The sequence below is a fragment of the Phlebotomus papatasi genome, chromosome 2 (assembly GCF_024763615.1).
Source record: "Phlebotomus papatasi isolate M1 chromosome 2, Ppap_2.1, whole genome shotgun sequence".
In the NCBI taxonomy this organism is placed as follows: domain Eukaryota; kingdom Metazoa; phylum Arthropoda; class Insecta; order Diptera; family Psychodidae; genus Phlebotomus; species Phlebotomus papatasi.
Window position 1 is genome coordinate 26,067,247 of NC_077223.1, and position 22,767 is coordinate 26,090,013.

General features: G+C 32.7%; 1 protein-coding gene across 3 annotated transcripts in view; it reads left to right on the forward strand.

The window, feature by feature from the left end:
* Positions 1-22,767, forward strand: part of LOC129803199 (RNA-binding protein fusilli) — a 110,922-nt gene that overhangs the window by 27,158 nt on the left and 60,997 nt on the right. For all 3 annotated transcript variants that reach the window (XM_055849612.1, XM_055849610.1, XM_055849611.1), the window contains exon 3: positions 11,081-11,251. In XM_055849612.1, coding sequence (XP_055705587.1) covers positions 11,081-11,251 — 171 coding nt within the window. The remainder of the gene's footprint in view (positions 1-11,080; positions 11,252-22,767) is intronic.

Below are 22,767 nucleotides of genomic sequence, written 5' to 3' on the forward strand. Positions count from 1 at the left end.
AATTATGTCGAAATAACCTTTAAATTTAAATCATTTTAGACAAAATCTAAAATAATTCTTTTGTGTACCGTATGTGCGTGTGACTTTGACCCTCCCCTGTTCGTAAGCTTTCCTTTACTTCTAGAACTTAAGGATGGTATTTACCGATCCGATTTACCATGTTTGATAGGTAAAAACTGTTCTTAAACATTAGAATTAAAGAAAAGCTTACGAACAACAGGGGGTCAAAGTCACACGCTAGAGACAAAGTCACTCGCATCTACGGTAATTTAGAATAGGGTTGTTTGAAGTATTTTTTTTAGCTTGACTGAATAGTGCTCGAGGGGATAAATTCAATACTTTGTGAGAACATGAGAAGTGATAAAAAGTGTGATTCTCTATGTTTCTTTACGTGACAGTTGTTATGATATTTTCATGATACTATTCTTACAATTCTCAGAGAATAAAGTTTTCATGACCATAAATAATTCTTGGAAAAAACCGGCGAAATCAGTGGATTTAGGAAGAGATTTTGGGGATTCCTAAATATGGCAATCATTAAGGTCGAACTTATTTTTCATCTCAATGGACTTGAGGTCTCAATGGATGAGTGAAATAGTTTCATGATTCATTAAGATCTTACAATCGAGGAGAATAACACTCAAAGACATTTTATCATTCTAAACACCCGCGAATTTAAAGAACACAGTGTCAAATTTTTGTGTTGAAATTCATGTAGAAGCTCTTAAACCCTTAACCCTTTAAGGACAAGTGGGACACCGATGCCCCAAAAACAAAACCTTTTTTTTCTATAGAAAGTTATTTTGATCTCTAAATTGTTATAGAAAAAATGGTTTTTGTTTTTTGCACATCGGTGTCACACTCGTCCTTAAAGAGTTAACGAGTGCGCCACTTTTCGTTCTTAGTGACGAAACCAAGAGCGCTATATAAGCAGATTATAAGAATTTTAAGACAATAAACAGCTTGCCAAGTTTCTAAATAACCCTTATGAAAAGAGTGTAATAAAAAAAATCAATTAGTATTGAAAATATTGCACTTCGAACTTGGAACATCGATGCTTATAAGCAGACTGTCCAAAATTATGAGCCCTTACCTTAAAGGGACACAAAATACATTTATCGTTCACTAACTCAAGCAAGTTGATCCCCTATCATTCTAATTTCAGGAAAAATTGCGCATCATTTAGAATATTTTGAAAAGTAAAAAATATGTATGTTTCGATGTTTATATTAATACCCATACAAATGGAAAAGAAATAAATTATTTTTGTTCAGTGATTGAATTGAAATTATTTATTTACACCCAGTTTAATCTTTCATGCTGTCTCCTCAAAAATGACTGAAAATGAATTAGCCCCCTGAATTTTCCAAGGAGCAAAATTGTGGCAAATCTAAGTAAATTGAGGAACCGGCCGATTATAGGACACTTTACCTTATTTACAATTTGTTCAGTAATTGAGAAAAAAACCGCTCTGGTCTCCCCTAATATTCTACTTATTCTATTTATCATTTGGTCGTTTTAGAATACTACCAGATCTTTAAATAATAGTTTTAAACAATCAGTTTAAAATAATGTCACAAATTTTAAAGCAATTTGAGGTATTTAATTTAAAATGAAAAAAATCGACAAAAATTTTTTTTTCAAATCTTAGCAAGAATCATTAAATTTTGAAGCTTTGGTCTTTTTATTTTGAAATTTTCCAATCGCCAGATTTTGCTCCGGATTTTTCAAAATTATGCTTTAGTTTATGTTGCAAAAATTTCTTTTGAAATAAAAAGAATACTTGTGTTTTGATGGTTTATGAATAAGAAATTAATCATAAAATCCATATAGTTTTATCAGAAAATCTGAGTTTTTCAATTTAGATTTCATATTTTAAAATTTTTCCTTGAAACAGGATAAATTGATGATTCTTCTTTCTTCGGGAAGGTTAATTTAAATTATTACTTTGATTTTTGAAATGTTTATTCAATATTTTCAGTAAAGTATTTCAATCATCTCAGCACCGAACTCGCGAGTTCGAATATTTTGCAATCAATTACCATGTTAATCAAAATTATAATGGTTTTTTTAGATTAAAAATTTTTGCATGAAATGATTTTTGAAGAAAATTACAAACAGAAAATGGTTTTATGGAAGTTGCTGTTAAATGTTAATCAACAATTCTTTCCAACACATCTTTTTCAAATGCAATTTGTCTAATGAATCCAGATAGCATCTCGAAATGGAATACCAATCCACAATATGCTATTTGTACTAATCTTTCAACATCTATATCCTATTTTCTAAGAATCTCTCAAAAACATATTTGAATAATTCTTACAAGTATGTATAGTATTTGTGGGTCTTTTGTACTTATATTATTGAGAAATTTCAGCAAAACACTAATGACTCTTATTTGTGCAGTGTTTAGTGGCACGAAGAGATGCACAATTCAAGTGGAATAATAATAATTGATGATGATGGTGGAAGCCTTGAGGAATAATTTGAGACTTGTGTGTATGTAGATATTCTAATGGACAAGTTGGAGTTGAAGAAAAAATTCTCCAGTTAGAGATAGCAAATGGTGATTTGTCGATATAGGTGGTGGAGAGAGAGATGAATATAAAAATCTTTTCCCATTGACTTTTGCATACTCCAGAAGAATATCTCTTCAATATGAGCGCTATCTGGCAATTATGTATATTGACGGGAGAATCTATTTGAATATAAATTACGCACATACAACACTTGGGGACGGTTTTTAATAGCCACTCTTTCAACACTTGTAGTGTCTAATATATATATGTTTCAGAATGTGAAGGACAAAAGGTTAAGGATAATCCCGTGTGAGATTGACTGTCTATCCACGTACATGTTACATCTCAATCTCATAAAGCACATCGCCTAGTTGACCCTAATTATTATTCATCCAAGTGACAATTACTCTTATGACTTGTTATACAATTGCAATAATATTGAAATTATTACCCACACGAGTGGACATCTAAGCCATAATTAACATTGTTATTTCTTAAATATTGTTTTATACCATGGTGGTGTTGTTACAGCCCTGTGGCTTTATTAGGAGAAGGCTTTCAGGCATCGCACACACTGGCTTCAAACACTTCGTTTCCATATTCCTTTAATGAATCGGACTTGAGATTTATTTTTTCCAGGAAATCTGGCTATTAAAACATATTGCCTGTGATACTAATCTGATACTAATTCCCAAAGACTGATTGGGTACGTAATGTGCTTCGTTCTTTAGAATGAGCCCTCTGAGTGGGAGTTGAAGGGTGCACATCTTTAAGAAAGTCTATTAGTGAAAGTCTCCCGATGGTATAATGCCCTAACAGGCCATCACTTGATCCTGAATCTTGTCGGGCCACCACCAACAGATTTGCTACTATGCCCTTTTACCAATTACTCGGTTATTTTGATCTCACATTTTATAGATAGGTTTGATTGATTAAAGGACTATGGAAAAAAAAATATTAAGTAGGTTTGGAGGAACGTCTGTTCGACAGGGAACCCCTATTGACACTTTTGTCAAAATGTTGAAAATTATTTAATGTATCTAGTAAAATATAAGTAGAATAACGTTTTTTCTATAATATACCTTTTACTATGAACAAAGATGTTCAAATTTCGTATTCCAAATGGTACAGAGTAGGGTGTCAATAGGTGCTGACACGAGTTCTTAAAGTGTCAATAGACGTTCCTTTCACCCTATTCGAAGCCAGAGTGTGTAAGCAGTGTGAAAGCCTTCCTCTATAGCTCATACCCTAAACTTTGTATTATGTGTTTTGTGTACTCCTAAACCTTTTAGTGATTAACACTAAACCTACCAAGACCCAATCCGCAAAAAATTACTCTGACTCAAAAATGACTGGTTTTTGGTGTACAAGAAATGGTCAAAAAGATTATTCCTAATTGGAATCTTAAAATTTGTCGTATTCGCGTCGTATTTTGGTGACAGCATTACTCAAGATTGAATTAGTAATATTATCGTTATTTTACGGTTCTAAAGTTTACACTGCCATGCGGTAACAAAAGCGACTCCAAACGACGGTCTTTTTCCATACAAAAAATGACGAGTCAAAAACAATGCATTGGCGTCCTTATCTACTGCATAGGTACGAAATCGATGTACGCACTTTGAAGGAAGACGTTAAGTGCACTTTACAACTTTGTATTGCACTACCACCGTAGACACTATTTTCTCAACAATTCTTCATATTTTCTATTGTTTTCTACCACGTTCTACGGAAATTTATCTAATTTTTCCCTAATTCACTACTCACATTTGCGAATATTTTCGCCGTTCGACTATTGCTTAATGAGCCATCCGACAAGTCGAAAATTCTCCAATTGAATAGCAACAACACAAAAAAATCTTTTAAAATTTTCACTAAATAGGTTTTTCGACACAAAATTTTAATCACAGGACACTCTAGAAACTGGACCAAACTCCTGAACCACAAAATTTCATTTTATAAAAAAAATGTTTGTGTGTTTATCATGCCTAAAATTGCTTAATTTTCATTTAATTCCTGTCGGCACTATACTTTTTCGAATCACAACACACATCTCTACCGGGAGAGCTTTTCCTCTCAATGCACACTATAATATTGTTGAGAAAACACGCGAAAATATCAATTACTTTGCGAATTTACAACACTGAATAGTTCTATTTACCACTTGACAAGTGAAATTTCCCCTCAGATATACCCAGCAGTGAGGGAAAGATTTTTTATAGGGACACTGGAAGTTACTGGAAGTCGGCGTCATATTTTAGTCGTGAGCGAGTAATTTCAGAGTTATTATGACGCCAAATGACTTCCGTAATTACTGTCATATTATTCCCCACTTACAGTCATTCGACTCTCTGACGACCGTCATAGAACCCGATTTTGGAATCCAGAATACATACATCCAACGGTAATCTTTCTCCAAATTGCTATTTGGGCGGTCAAATTGACCGGTTTAAATTTAACACATATTTAAACGGTACAAAGTTGCCATCAAACTTTATGAATTTCTTAAAATATGCATGTAATATATTTTTCAGTGTTTAAATTTTAATTTTTTGCTATTTTCCAAGACAAATTTGTTGAGTATCCTATCTTACCATGGTTTGTAATTTGACCGAAAAACGACCACAAACGCTCGGTAGGTTTAGTCTTAGTATTGTCATATATATAATTTTGTAAATTTTGTGATTTTCGTAAAATAACTTTACGATCTTCGTCGATTTGTGGCTACTAGAGCAATAGGTCGGACAGTTCGAGAAAACAATTTGAGGTTTTTGTAGGGGCCCATTAATAAGTCGACTCAAAGAATATTAAAAGGACTGTTAATTGCACTTCTCCACTTAAATTATTTAGGTTGATATTTCGTCTATGCCAATGCACATGAACCTATCCTTCTACCGAATTCAAATAGTGATCAGCTGCAAAAGGCGTAGTTTTCAAACTATTGCTTAAACCTTTAAGGACGAGAGGGTCAAAAATCGGGGATCAGAAAAAATCATCTTTTCTGACTTTTTTAGGGCATAACACAACTTTGGATGACCGTAGGAAAAATTTCATTTTTGGGTCACCGGTGACCCAATCGTCCTTAAAGGGTTAAATCCGAGTTCCTTTGGAAGATTTTCTATTTCCGGACAATTGCGAAATGGTTCTTAATGGTTTCAAATTGAAGTATTAATTGATTGATTGTACAAATGAACGGTAAGAATTGAATTTGGTTAGTAATGCCTCGGCACACCTTTTAGATCAGGAAAATTTCACGAAGTTGAAATTAGAACGCCTTTTTTCTCACTTGTTTTGCATTTATTTCATTCTTTCGGACTCTTCTTCTTCTTCTAAACATCACAATAAATTCAAAATAGTTCAATCGAATTTGAAATGCGAAGAAATAAGATAAATACATATAATGCAAAACGTGTTAGAAAGAAGGAAATGTGAAATTTGATTTCATGAAATCTTCCTGATCTAAAAGACATGCCGGAACCATAACCACCATAAAATTTCAATGGAACTTTTCGCAAAGGAAAAATACTAGATTTTAGGTTTATTTTTGCAAAGATTTAGATTTTATATTGACCAAAATTGAATATTATGACCAAATTTAATTTTTTGTTCATTTGTGTTTTGCCATTCTTTTCTTTTTATCAGAAATTTAATGGTTTACGAAACGATTGAAATTAGTTTTAAAAGTACGAAAAATGGTAAGATAATATTAGTTAATGGCTTCAATTTTTATAGATCATGTGGGTCATGTTTTGCCTTACAAGTTCCACTGCTACACAACTTTATTTATTCCAATGAAACTAAACGTATAATGTAGTTTAGAGCTTAGTAATGATCACACGAGTTAGAGCATTCTGCGAAATGGTTTCTCACTAGACCAACCCTTTTTCTTAAGATTATATTCATCACAATTTTGAGTCAACAAGAAATCACGTAGTTATAAAACTAATGAGGCATCATAATAAAAATTTTTATTGAGAGTGTTATTAATTTCAAGGATTTAAATGAAATTTTGACAAGTCTCAACGACTTTGCGAAGGGAAAAAATCATCATCATCATTACCTTTTATTGCATGCTAAAAGATCAAGTAGCAAAAACTCACACTTTTCTTCTTATCTCTACTCAGAAATCTTTACAGATTATATAAATTTTCAACCAAATTTGTTATAAAAGTTTGTTGCTGTTTTTTTGGACTATCTAGCAGTGTCTCTCTCATCTCCGTAGAACATTTATGATTTATGTTGGTCAAATGATGAAAGAACAACACACGAGATAGATCATAAATATTTTTTCCATAGAGTCATGTTGTTGCTCGAAAAGTGTTACTACCTTAATATAATTAACTGTGATTACAAGATGTTTTTGCATGCTGTTGCATTAATTAGTGCTATAATGGCACCTTTTGAGCAGTCTTACTGTTTTGTGTTTCGGGATGTGTACCATGGGCAAAAAGAGATAATCTGTGAAAAATTTTCAAGAGGAAACACCTTTTTGCTCATAACCCAAAATCTGCGCCTCGTAATAAAATTTCTTGGTTAATTCTCCATAAATACAGACGAATTTTCGACTGTCTGCAGGAGATTAAAAAAGAGTGAAACTTAGTGCTTTACCAAAAGGTCACATTAAATGTGGAATCCCCGCGTCAATTAATTAAAATTCACCTCTGCAACTGTGGAAAATCGGTGTACAAAATGTCTCAACAGTTTGATAAAGATGCGCGACTGGACTCTATAGTTCAACATTGCAAGACGACATTAAAGACAAGACTAATAACATCTTCAGACGGTATAAAAGATTTGCGGTGACTCAAAAGAAACTCACACATTGGTCATAATTGATGAGTTAAAATATAGCAGTGGTTTATTTTTAATTCATAAACTTGCTAAAAATTTCTTCTAACTTTATACGATGGTTGCCTCTTGGGGTAAGAAAATCACTAGACCAACTTTCAGTCTCCATATGACACGTGAAGATGATGTATGGATTATAAATATCCGGGTATACCTACTAATAAAAAATTTATTTACCCACTATAAAACATTGCATAACACATGAAGTTCTCTCTGCAATAAAGAAAATTATAAACATGTGATTCCAATTTTATTTATAGGGCTGTAATATTATACATGATGAATATTGTCTTATTTAGGATAACTTTTAAAATTCATTTAGTTTATACGTTTATATGTTATAAATCGATTGAAAAAAAAATTTAAAGGTGCTGATCATCGGCGCGATCAACCGATCTTAAAGGATGATCGACGCCGATGAGCCGATCTGCCACTCACTGTTCAGTTATTTAGCTTATTTTAAGTGTTTTAAGGCAGACAAAGAAGTTCACAACCTCAAAATTGTATGTCCTAATCAAAAATCTATTTATTTATTAGTTCAAGAAAGCTGAAAACCCGATTCATAAGTCATTTCTATTTAAATTAATTTTAGGAAAAAAAATCATTGGGGTTTCATAACTGTTAAAAATCGATACAGATTTGACAGGGATAAAAAAACTATTTAAATGACTTGTCTTAAGGGGTAACATTGGCTAACGAAGATTAAAAAGACAACTTATTTTCCATAATTATTTTTCAACACAGGGGGTAATTCGGATTTTTGAGATTTTCTAACTTTTGCAGCAGTTGACCAAAAAGAAAAAGAAAACCACAAAGAAGTACAAGACTTTACATTCTGGAGTACTTCTTCGTTGTTTTTTTCCTTTTGCCTTCTAAAACTGTTATAAAATTCCAACGTTCTGAATTAGACATAATTTCAAATTACCCCAACTTACCCTAATGTAAAAAAAAAATAAGTCAAGCCATTAACCATAAAAGTGCAATATTAAAGCAATATTTTGGGAAAAGGATTCTTGAAAATATGAATTTTGTTTTCTGGGAAAATTTTATAAAAAAAACATTCTTCGACCAAATACGAGTTTAATCATCTCTTAACAGACAATATTAAGTTATTTTTTAAACTTCTGATGAACCTACTCTGGAGTAATCGTGACTACTGCAAAGTTATTTTTTTAGAAAATAGTCTCCGAAAATCACGTCCTAACTGATGGACTTTTAAAAGTTGTAAACGTAAATTTCAAAAATGTAGTTTAAATGTTGTACTTTTTATATGGTTAAGAGTTTGAATTATATTTTTTTATTTTGTTGAAAAAATATATTTGAAGAAATTATTCTGTTTTTTTAGACTTCTTCATCGACGTAACCCTTTATTCTGTTAGACTTGAAAATCGTTTTCAGCAAAAATAAATTCAATTTTTACCGCTCGAACTCTACGGAGTGAGTAGTATATATAGTGGCGGCCAAAATAATAGAATCAGTTTGTAAAGCTTATATTATTTTAACTTTTGTATTTTTCTCAATTTGGTGATATAATTCTGAAGTAGAAATCTCAAAATTATTAGAATCGTGGAATAAGAGTTGTTTTGGCCGCTAGAGGTCTCTATTTTACACAGAATACGTCAATAGTGAAATTCAGTTCGGCCAAAAAAATTAGAAAACTGTCATTATTGGTTTCTAAATATGGCTTTATTTAAACTTATCCGATTTAAAGACCACATTCTTTCATTTAAATCGTGGTTTTCAAACCTAATTTCACTATTGATCTATTCTGTAAAAAATAGAGACCTCTAGCGGCAAAAATAATACTTATTTGACGTAAGGTAATTATTTGAACATTCCTATATCAAAATTATTTAAACGAATTGGAATAAACAAAAATGCTCATGATAAAATAGTGGCCTTTGCGGAGCTAATTCCATTATTTTGGCCGCCACTGTATGTATAATACCTCGATTTTTTCACCCCCCGTCCAAATTTCGACCTTCCACCCCCCGGAGACCACTTTTCCCAACAAATCTTCACGTTTCAGACGATTTCTGAGAAATGTCGTTACGCTGTTTGTCCGTCTGTCCGTCTGTCCGTCCGACTGTCATCAGCTTTAGAGGCCAAACGGTTAGAGATAGAGACTTGGCACCTTCGGGGGGCCCCCCCATAAGTCGATGCGAGGATCGTTAATATACCCTTGATTTTCCCCCCAACCCTCACCTTCCCTTCCAAAACCATGTTTTTTTGGAATTGCTCGAACACGCGTCGTGCGATTTCTTTCATTTTTGGATATGTTTTAGAAATTACCCAGGTGGACATATCGTCCATATACGAAAATCCCGTTGAATCATTCCTAATAACTGTTTTTCAAGGTCAAAGGTTAAAAAGACACTAGAGAGCGCATTTATTAAGCAAATGGGGTCATGTTTGGGGTCGTTGGAAAGGTCTTGGAATTTCCGACAAAACTAAACCGGTTCCAATCGGTTTTGAATCGGTAATGAACCGGTTCATTTCATAACCGATAAAAATTTTTATCTGAAAATCAATCCTTTGAAACTTTTAACACTATTTTGGGGGATCTTTTGAGAGATTTATGATTCGGTTCAAATCGGCTGAGAGCCGGTAAACGGTAAATGATGCGAAAGTACTTTTGTGGTATAGCATCTAAGTCACAAGTTCGAGCATTTCGCAAAGCCTGGGACACTTTGCCATCCCTTTATTAGTGTTTAACTTTGTTTATTAAGGTGTAAATTTCAACCTTGTAAACATTTTATTATGACTAATTCAAGGTCACTGTCATTTTGACGAAATTTTTCTTTTAGAAATCTTATAGAAGTAATTAATAATAGGGGGTATATTCGTGCTTAGTAAATAAATTTTTAAGTGTGAAATATCGCCTTTACAATGCATGAAAATGGTGAAATATTACTGAAAATAGTACAATCTGAATCATCTTGACATCTCAGATGTGAATCAAATTAATTTGTGATCATTTTTTCCTTTTTTTCTGACTCAAATAAAATATTTTACTGCCCAAAATGAAATTTTTACTCTCTTTGCTTTTAAAGATTATTTGAAAATTAAAAAGTCGAGTTGTTTTTTTTATCTCCTCCTTACCCTTAATATAGGTCTAAAGTCTGTCTAGGGTGTAATATCGTATTAGCGATTTGACAATGATTGTCGCTATGGAATAAAATTGCAATAAAATTACTCAAGAATATTGTTGTTATAGAAATTTTACTGGGTCTCAATCGAGTTGAATTTGAAACATCAATTCGAAAGGTTTGAATGTTGTTATAGATATTAACAACAAAAGACTGAACATTTAATTACTCTATAGCAATATGAAGAACATTTTATGATAAATTAAGTTATTAGTGATATGAGGTTTGAACTGTTACATTGAGTTCTGGAATAGAAGTGACTTACGGCATACACGAACTTGTGAATTCCGAAGAGACGATCTTGGTGATAATTATAAAAATAAAAAGCTTTATGAAAGTGTAACAAATAGTTTAGGAATCATAAATTTTTATTGCAAAACTATATGCAGAAATCTGTATCAAGTAAATAAAAGCACAGTTGCTAATTTTATTGTGAAAAAATTACTACATTATGGCGTGTTTATCGGGGAAATTAATCGTGTTCAATCTTTATGATAAAATTTATTTAAATTCAAATTAGGCAAATTTGTCTTAATGGACCATTTCATCTCAATTTTATTGCAGATTGTCGGTGTACAGCAATACCTAGTCCGTCCAGTGGGACATTTCACCAATAAGGAAAAGACACCAACGGAACAACCAACTTCACCTGATGCCCTTATCTCACCTGAAATATCCATCACAGAATCATTCCTACAAGTTGCTGGGCGACCACTTAGTGAAGTTATTGATCAGGTAGGATGTGATTTTTTTCTTATAAATATTGCAATATTCGCGGTAGAGTTGGGAGGGTGTAACATCTTTATCGTGTCGCTACTCTCTATAGGATATTAATGTATAACTTTTCCTGTGAGTTTCAAATTTGACTTTTAAAGTGGACTGAATATCATTCAGTAGCTGTGAGAGATGTTTACTCAGGGATTTGTTTTATCTGACTGTGACACTCTTTCTTCTGTTGTCTTACACATTTTTCTAGCTTAATATATTTTGAGTGATTTTTCTTTCTGGTGGTATACGTCTGGTGTGGTCTGGTATTTGCGAAATAGAAGAGAGATCTTTTTTTGCAAAATTCCACAGACATTTTTTTCACTCTCAAAGACATTCTATTTTTTTTTTGTATTTATTCGTTGTCAATGAATGTCTCAAGAATGTTCGATAACTCTATCAAATTCTATTGGTGTTTGATAGTACGTGCCGTGCTTGTGTGTGAATCACCATAAATATTGCCATTTCACTTCGCACGTTGATTAAGGTGCAAAGTTGATGTACAATTCGCGTCTTCCATGAGACTTGTGCTTTTTTTTCTGCCGTATTTCTCCTTCTATCACTCAAAATGCCGCGTCACCGTCGTTGAGTACAATTATGGACGAAGAATATAAAAGTATAAGGAGGCAGTGAAGAAAATAATAATAATAAAAAAAAGGTGAAAAAAGCCTCATCGTCAAACCCGTTTCGAATGTCTCAAAAACAGTTAGGTTTTGAATAAGAAGAAACCATACAGTGGATGACTTGGGATGTTGGATATTGTTTCCATCATCAACAGTCACATCTTGCAAGTGGATTTGATGACAACAATGAATGGATTCACGAATCTCTTCTCTTTGCATTTCTTCATTGGAAATCCGTGTGTGTTATATGCGCAATGTCAAAGAACAAGCGTCAATTATTTTAATTTCTTATTTTGGACACAATTCATGTCTCTATATAAGATCATTTCTCTTGAATTTTATGTGTTTAAGCACAGAAACATTGTACGATTGCGTAATGACATACATTTCTTTTTGGGATTTAATCTCAAATTTATGATTCCACCCATTGCCGGTTTTAGGCACTTCAACACACACGATAACCGTGGATGATAAGGTGAAAATATATATGTACCTGTAATTTTTGAAGCACGAGATGGTTCAAAATCAATTGATCAATAATTTTAGGCTTGACTTATAGAACCTATACAATTATTTTGTTGCTTTTGGCATCAATAAAATTTCATTTCCATTCTTGTGTAATACATAATTTCCGTGATATCTATCTAGAAAATAAAAGTGAAAAATACTTCGCAGAATGATTGAATTTGAAATTGAGGATACTGTTTGATCTGAAAATTGGTTTTGTATTGATTTTTTGGATAAATTCGAGTGATGAAAACATCATTGGACTATTTATGAATTGAAATATAAAATAGGGTAATTAAGAATCGGACCCAAATTGGTATTTCGAAGAAGTTCGCTGCAGGGCTTGCACTTTTTCCTAGTCTTCCTAGTCTTCTTTTTCTCTTTGTCTATCTGAAACAGTAAGAAAATTTCAAAATTTAAATTTACGTTTGATTACAAATAACCCCATTGCTACCCTATACAGTAGAAATAAATAAAAAATAAAATAAATAATAATTTTATAAATAAATAGTAACACTGTGCAACGATGATTTTGTCCCTGGGTTCTCATGCTATTTTTTCTATTGCTAGGGTCAAATGATTTATGAAAATATTTATCATTTTGATTTCATTTGGATTTTGCGCCTGGTATTTAGGCAAAACCGTTTTTGCCGTTTTTGATACTTGGGTGCCTATATCTCCGATTCTGCTGAAACGATTTATTTCTCACTATGGAATAATTTGGTTTCCTTTACATGCCCGATAAATCCCCTGAACAGATGAAGTTCGTACAACTGACATCAGGGGCGCTGTAGTCTTAAATATGTCAGAAAACATGGAAAAATCGAACTTTTTAGCAACTTTGATCAAAAATATCTCGAAAACTAGGACTGTCTCTAACAATCTTGCTAAAAAGTTCGATTTTCCCATGCTTTCTGACATTTATGAGACTACAGCGCCCCTGGTGTCAGTTGTACGAACTTCATCTGTTCAGAGGATTTATCGGGCATGTAAAGGACAACAAATTCCAAAGTAAGAAATAAATCAGTTCATCAGAATCGGAGATATAGGAACCCAAGTATCAAAAAACGGCAAAAACGGTTTTGCCTAGATTCCAGGCGCAAAATCCAAATGAAATAGTAATAGAAAAAATAGCATGAGAACCCAGGGATAAAAAAAGTTCAAAATTGTTGCACAGTGTAATAGAACCATCAAACTTTGGCGGTGGCAGCCAAAATACCGAATGCCAAAATCCCAAAAGGGCCAAAATCCCGAAAGCCAAAATCCCGAATGTTCAAAATCGTGAAAGGGATAAAATTACATGTAGGAAAATGTTCAGAATAATTTCCCAAGACACGGAACATTTCCCTTTGTCTCCAGTGAGCGCAGATGCAATCGTGAGAGTAGCTATGACATTTTTAAGAATTCGGGATTTTGGCTATCGGGATTTTGGCTATCGGGATTTTGGCCCATTCGGGATTTTGGCTTTCGGGATTTGGACCGGGACCCAAACTTTGGAGATTATTCATGGATATTTGTTTGTGTAGAGCGAAATGGATTGATAGCAACTAAAGGCCAAGTTAATAACGCGTAGTTTACAACAAAAATTAAATTTTGTTGTCTAGAATATGGAATCATGTATAATTTGAAACTGTGAGATGATTTCCTAACAGTTTTAGATGGCAAAAGCAAAAACAACGAAGTAGTAGTCTCGAATTTAAAATCTTATGCTTCTTCGTGGTTTTCTTTTTCTCTTTGACTATCTGAAACAGTGAACAAATCCCAAAATTCCAAAATAGACACGATTCCGTCCGAATTACCCGTCCATCTTACCCTACGTAATTCTGAATATTTTGGCTTGGATCTTGGATCAGCAATTGTCGTAAATTACTCATCTCCCAAATCAGGAGTTACCTACTTAATAGGGGAATAGAAAAATTGTACAAGAACTGTTGATTTAGGCGACGAGTAAGTTACGAGAATGGCTGATCTAAACTACGATATATTACGGCAGAAACGTATGAATCAAGAAGAAACTCAGCTAAATAGCACTAAAAGTGGTTACGATTTTTAAAGTTAGGGACCTGCTGTTTTTTGTCAAATACGTTGACTTAGAATTTCTCAAATACCGTGATGTTGATAAAGATACCAATTAATTCAGAGGGGTTTACCGAAGTGCCAGTGGGCTATGAAACCACTTCAAAATCAGTTGCAATATTCAATATTTTTAATACTCAGTTCAAACAAATTAAAACCGATTTATAGATATTTCATGAATTAAAGACCCTTCAAATGAGTGCAAGCCTCTTCCATTCGATTGAGACACATGTTATACAGGAGCTGTTTCAGTTTTGACCTTGATACCCCGTTAGAAAGAATAATTCAAGATCATTGAAGATCATATACTTTCTCTTTTAGATTCTCCATTCTCCATTCCTAACTCCCAATCTCCCAGTTCAACGTCTACCTGCTTTACTTCAGAATAAGAACCATTTTTCCAGATACTATTGATTCACAGATTTATAATTCATTTAAGATTTTTAAGTATTTAATTGTCCCATTCTCCCAAACTTTTTGAACCTCTTCCTGTTCATTCGTTGTGTTAAACTTTTCTTCGCCTGTTTTCAGGGTCATACAGGTTTACAAAAGACCGAAACTAGTCATAAAACATTAGATGCACATTTGAGGATTCTTTGCCTACTTACCTTTAAAGAATTAATTCTTAGGGTGAAATTGGTGAAATTAATATAACGGTTTAAGGAATGACCGAAGAACATTGCCATACGTAAACAAAATATTTGTCTGAATTACTATCTAAACTGATCCCAATATGAAACTTAACGTTAAAATCGTTTTTGAAATAAACCAAGAAAATTTGTTTTGATGTGAAAGGACATTGTGGAGAGAAGTTTGAATAAGATCTATCGAGATTATATCGCTTTATTAAGACACAAATTTCATCGAACTCTTAATTCTTTGTTGGTTGGAGTACTTCAAAATGTTCAAATGTTTTTTTTTTATAAAAAAGGGAATCTGTTAGATTTTCTACTTTAGCTAAGGGCTTTGACAGACCTGAGGAGTAGCCGAGAGACGGCTTAGCGTAATTATATTAGAAATAATATTCAAACTACATTTCCATCATTTTCCACTAAGTCGTCTCTCGGCTTAAGTCGTAAGTGTGTCTAGGGCATAAGGCACACTTAGAAGGATTACATCAAATTGCAGAGTGATTTTTACCTAAGAAAAGGAACTACTTTCCGAGTACTGATATACTTAACGCAATCAGATATTATTTATTGAAGAGACATTTAATGATATTATTGATTAATCTATTTGCAAGGCGTTGCATATCGACAAAGAAAACTCTAGCTTTTGAAATCTATCATTTTAAATCCTTATCATATCATACAAGATCGAGAATATACGGATAATATGAAAGGTATCTTTTATACCCTTACTTGGGTATAGTAATTTAGCATTAAATTTTATGCGTGCCATCGAGAGTTACGTGTACGTGCCAAGCCAAACCTTAATTTAAAAAAAGAATCTACAAAAGATATCGTGCAAATGTCACTTGATATATTAATTATGAGCTTTATTTGGCAGTAAGGGCATGGATTTCCAGTTAAACAGGTGAATTCATACAAATTGGGTCACAGTACATGTATGCGTGGTATCTTGGGTGGCTGAAGATATTTATGATGAGAGAAAATGGATGGTAAAAAAAGGAAGAAGAATGAAATTGTGCTGGTTTTATTGGTCTTGCACTTGTTAATCCTCCAGTATGAATAACGATCTTGGCATATTTGAGGTGATGAAAAATGATGTAAGATTCATGATTTTTCTTATTCATATTTTCTACAATATCTTCACTATACTATGTTTTAAGAAAAAGGCATTCCAATAGTAGCATAAAATTAATGTTTTTTAGGTGCTTCTTTTTTTGTCTCGTTCCCATCACGATTAAAAGGTGATTTTTATGATTTTTCCTCTAATAAAACTTTCAAAAGTCATTTCACAATATTATTAGTGAATGATCTCGCGCCCAAGATTATTGATGAAACTCGTGATGAGTGGTACCTTCTTTTTTGGCACAACATAAATCTCTCTCCCAGGAAGCTGCATCATATGATTCTCTCACGTGATGCTCACATCTCACAAGAGTTCCCAAGAATGGAATTTACTAACATGAGGCACGCGGTTGGTGACCGGGCAAGGACCTTGTGAATACCGAAGTTGTTTGGTATTTCGAGATGTGCTGAGCATCAGAGTGTGACTAAATCGGTAGTAAGATTGTAATGTATCTATATCAGAGACACTACACGTTTATTATATTGCAGTGAGAGGCTGCATTTATTAAGTAATTCAATAAATGATATCCGTTAATTGAGATATAGAGAGAATTCCATGTTTCAGTTTCGATCTGGGGGAAAAATGGGAGCACATGAGATTCAAGGGTAGAAACAGTTCTTGCTGGATAAGATGATATTGTTTTTTGCAGTTCTTGCTGTTTTTTGCACTGAAAAATATATAACTGCTTTTTTGCTCAATATATCCCAAAAAGATGTACACTGTACACTAATTAAGTGATACTTAGACTTTGAAACTCATAATGCTTTAGTTTGATTGACAAGGACGCGTTAAATGTTTTTTAAAAGTGCCAGGCTTAAGTAATTGGGGCGTGATAAAAATAACATGACGATTTTCAACTGTTTTGTTTCCATTCTTAATGGATTATTAACTAATTCTGTGTTACTAGTTCAAGACATTGACAGTATGATCGAAATCTTAATATTTTCTGATTTTATTTGAAACTAAGGACTCAGTATGAAGTTCAAAAATAGTTTTAATGATTTTATGTAAATACATTTTGAAAAGCAATTTTTCATAATTGTTGCAAATTTGAAATGATTGTATATGGAATCACAATATGGAATCACATTGAGAAGAACAGGAACTTATTTTTAGACCTTTCAGCTTGGGCTCTAATACGGGCTTCAAACGTAAGACTTAGCCATATGTTTTGAATTCCTTTATTTTTTGCGAATAAAGAGTTTTTTGGATAAAATTAATTTAGGATTGAATTATTAGGAGCAAATGATCCATTAAATTCTGAAAAAAACAATAAAATTTCTTGCTATTTAAGATTTTGAAACTTTCTGGAACTGGGATAAACTTCTAGTCTGAAGATCTATGTCTATAGTCTTGAAACCTTTATCGGTAGTTGAGTTCTGAAGGTTTTTAGTCCGAGCTGAAAGCTCTGAAAATTATGCTGTTTTTCTCAGACTGATAGGGTGAAAGGAACGTCTATTGACACTTTAAGAACTCGTGTCAGCACCAATTGACACCCTACACTGTGCTATTTGGGATATGAAATTTGAACATATCTGTTTATAGTAAAAGGTATTATAGAAAAAACGTGATATTACTTATATTTTTCTAGATACATTAAATAATTTTCAACATTTTGACAAAACTGTCAATAGGGGTTCCCTGTCGAACAGACGTTCCTCCGACCCTACCATTCCTACGATGATCTCTGGCCCTCCCTCATTAAGGCTGTCACTACGTAGGTATTTTTTCAACAAGGAAAGATCTTTCAGTTCCTCTAAACCTGGTACAAGTGGGGTTTGAACTGGTTTTAAACCGAAAATAAATGTTTGACCAAAATTCATGCAAAATTTTCGAAATTATCGATGATCTTATCGGTTTAAATATGTATTTACGAAACACTAGAACTTGTAACCACCTCGTGAGTTGTATATCTAAAAAACTTTATTAAATAAACATCTAAGATGTACTCAATATAAAGAAAATACTTATGGACTAGGGAAAGGTTTTCATGCCTCGAACATATTCTGGTTGGACGCAAGTTCGAACTTTCCGCAACAAATGTAATGCCGTGGTATCCTTTTTGTTCTTCAATTCAATTCTTTATTTTTTCAAATATGGACCAAGAATAGCTAACACTTTGAATTTGAATACTGGCAATGCTTTAAAAATCATTACAACCTCAATATAAAGTATATTATATAACTTGCTCTATTGTCTTAGAATTTCAACTGTAAAGAAGAATTTTATTATTTAAATACAAACTTTTGAAGTATGGTTTTAAAGCAAACACTTATAATTTTTATGCTGTGGTTTCCTCGGTTTTCTCAACTCCGTAAACCTTAAGATACCGACCACGTAATATTGTAAAGCTTTTTTTTTGTCTTGGCTTAAGAGAGCTCGTGTTTTCTTCTTATATGGGGAGTAAAATGATGGAATAGTTGCATCCATCGTGAAAAAAAGAAGATTGAAGAGACATGATGTAGAAAAAAACACTGTAGTTGAGGTCAATTAGTTTTGGAATTTGGTTTGAAGCTTGCAAGTTGAGAGGCATTTGGTCAGGTGCACCGGGTCCAACAAATAGAGAAATATGTAACGAAAAATCATGGTAAAATCATGTTATGAATGAAAAACAAGTGAGTTAGAGAAAAAAAAGAGAAGTTGTAAGATTTTTCAAAGTTGATTACCTGAAGTCTAACATCTAACCGAAATATAGACCAAGAGTGAATGGCTCTTGGAAAATGTTGGTTATAAAAGTATCGTATACTATATGTATATCTTGTATGACCAAAACAAGTTGGTTTAAGATTGCAAGGAGAATTATTATTGAGCAATTCTTACAATTGAGAATCAATTTCTAGTATATCGACATCATTTGCATATTTTTGCCTCATTACATCTCACCCATTGCTACTTAAAATGAAATTGAGACGAGTGACAAAGTATCATGTATTTTGCATAAAATATTATGCTGGGTGTAACGGCAAATTAATTCCGGTGATGTATTGAGGTATTAAAATACAAATGTATCTGGGGTGCAAACAAAAAACTAACAAACTGTCTATATAAATATATGTGACTGTCTTCATATATGCACAATGCAAACAAGAGTATTTAATTATTAATCAATTATCTACAAAATTTTCTACCATTAACACCAATTCGTGATTTTTATTACATTTCACCTCTATGTAGTTTCTGCATGTTAATTGTAAATGGAAATCACACATAAGATTGTGCTTCTCATTGCAAAATCAGCTTATTCCACAAAAGTCTTCTTAAAATGTGCGATGGTTTTAGAAACTTCAATGCTACTACAGTAGAAAAAAAAGAGCATGTTTAATCGTTTATCGACAGATTTCAGTGTAAGATTTGGGTTTCTTGTACTAAATTCTCCAAACAACTTGATTGATATAAATGGTGAATTTAGTTATTTTTGGCACATCAATCACTTTACAAATTCCTTGCTTTTTGTCCGCCAATGAGTTCAATTAATTCCTCAAGACTTAAGTTGTTGTGGATAAAAAAAGAAGCTAATTTATCTGTATACAAGTCAACGCATTTGTGAAATTACCAAAGGTATACAAAATAACCATATAAATTTTCAATTTTTAAAAACAAGTTCCTTTTTTTTATTAATTTCTGTGTTAATACCTTAGTATTATATTCATTTTGTACCAAACTTCTTTTGTTGTATATTGTCGGTGTCTCAATGGTCCACTTGAGTAAATATTTGCAAGATTGTCGAGTCAAGAGTTGATTGAAATTTTTTATTTATAGTAAAAACGTATATTTATCTTAAATTTTATGTTTGATTTGCGCACAAAAATTTCACAGTGACACCCACAGACAATGAGTGATTATCATCCTATAAATAAAATTCCATTTTTATCCAGGCAAAACACTGTATATCTCAATGAGTTTAACAAAGAATAGTTTGTAAATTTATTATTTTAGATGGTATAATGAAATTTGTACAGAGTTTCTTCTCGAATTCAGAGAGACAGATGTATATAGGGGAGACTGGGGCAAAACTTATCAAAACGCATATATAATTCTTTCACGAGCTCTGAGAAAACTTAAACGTTTTATAATGAGCATATTCTTATAGGATATTTACTGCTCTACAACATTGCAGAAGACTATTTTCCTCTATTTCGAAAGAAATGTGATTTTCGAATAATTTTGTAAAAGTCGATTTTGTGGAGATTCTCAAAATCGCTGGGGCAAATTTTGTCAGTCTTCGGATAATTTGTGACGTTTTACTCTCGCAAACGGAAAAAATATCAAATATAGACATATTTTTATAGGAAATTGTTTATTCCTCTACAACTTTGTCGAAGATAATTTTTCTCTATCTTGACGAGAAATGTGCTTAAATTGAGCTAATCAGTATTGATATTTTCTGTAAGCCAAATATTCCAAAAATAGGGCTCAAAATTTCATTATTTTTTATTTTACATAATACTTCATCGAATTCCTTGAAACTTTGTAAGTTTAAGAAGGTTCATGAAAAGGCTATCTATAATAAAAATTTCAAGCGTCAGTCTCTTTTATTTTAGAAAATAGTGAATATTGAAATTTTCGTTTTGACAAATTTGCCCCAGTCCCCCTAAGCTCTTGACTTTCTTTTCTACTCTCCCAGGAACCCATTCTTGAACTATCTTTGCGAATATGACAATTTCAGAAAGATGATTTCGTGCTCTTAATCCGTCCATACGGCTGATACCAGAGATATATACCAAATGGTTAGAGATAACGACTTGGGGTTTTCGGAAACCATTCCATAAGTCGACTTTCGCATTGCTAATATAATCTTAATTTTTCAATCCACTTCTATCCTTTATTTTGGTAAGAATAAAAGGATCTCCAGGGATTTTGCGAGACGTATCGATGTTTTGGCATTTATTTTCAGAAGAGCGTGACATTTCTCTTTCAATGGGTCACCGTCAAAATTCCGAACACCAAAATTCCGAAAAGGACAAAATCCCTAACGCCGAAAGACCGAAAGCCAAAATCCCAAATGGTTCGAAATACGGGAATGCAAAATTCGGAATGGGTCTAAATCTCGAATGGGTAAAAAAATCCTTAATGGATCAAAATCCCGTTAAAGTTCCGAAAATCAAAATTTCGAAAACCTAAATTCTAAATACTTAAAAGTTTTATTCAGTTTTAAAAATCGGCATCGTTCCTATTTGAATTTCTCTCAAAAATCATCCAAAAGGACAATGGGCAAAAATGTATGGGAGCTGGTCCAACCCTTCGCCAGAGATGGGACTAGGCCCATTTTGGAGGTGTTGGTGTATGGCTTAAAATTTACCGAGACCAAAGTCAAAAAGGACTGTCAGTCCTTGGGAAATTAATGATATCCTTCGGAAAATTCACAACTTTGATAATTTATTACTCAAAAACGGCTTAACCGATCTTAATGAAATTCGGCATAAAGTCGATGTATAAGTTAAGCTTTAAATACATATTTTTAAATTTTCCCTCTGACTGCTCCATCTGGTAGCTCCCATACAAGGTAGGGCAACAAAAGGAACACTTTTTTCGTTTAATGGCAAATCACAAATATTTTCGGAGTCCTTGGTGTATCTTGAACATACAGTGGTGGCCAAAATAATAGGACCACTTTGTAAAGCTTATTTTTGTTTTAAATTTTATATCTTTTCCCAACTTGTTGCCATAACTTTGATGTAGAAATCTTCAAATTATTAACATCGTAGAATAAAAGTTGTTTTGTCCGCTAGAGGTCTCTATATTGCGCAGAATACAGCAATACTGAAATTCAATTCGGACAATAATATAGGAAAATTGTCATTTATAGTTTCTAAATATAGCTTTAGTCCCACTTATTCGATTTATAGGTCACATTCATTTATTTAAATGAAAGTGGTCCTATTACGTTATTAAAACAGAATATCACTATTGACATATTCTGTGAAAAATAGAGATCTCTTGCGACCAAAACAATTTGTATTCGACGTAAGGGAATTATTTGAACATTTCTACATCAAAATTATTTGAAATAATTGGAATAAAAAAAATACAAAAGAAAAAAATTATGGTTTTTGCAGGGGTGGTCCTATTATTTTGGCCACCACTGTATGACCCCAAGAAACTTATGGTCCATCACGTCAACTTTTTCAGATATCTTAAAGTAAGGATTCTTAAGAAATTGGTAGAACTATTTTTATGAAACTTGCTTTTTTCAAATAACGGCATATCGTAAGTTGTTGACGCCAAATAACGTTTTCTAAAAGAGAACTGAACTCAAGGAACATTTTCCCAAAAGAAATCGTATTCCTATCTCTCTTGTATCCAGATTTTTCTCAAATATCCTCGAATATTCTTTAATTCCGTTAAATGTATTTCCTCGATTGTATCCTTTTGTCGTGTTTAGAGAAATATTCTCCTTAAAAAAGGAGCTAGGATTGCTGAAGTTCATAGGGTTGTAAGGGTACCGTTACTAAAGAATTTTAACAAAAGGTTCTCAGTATAATTAATTAAAACGTTTTTTTCTCTGAATTTTACTGAAAGTATTTA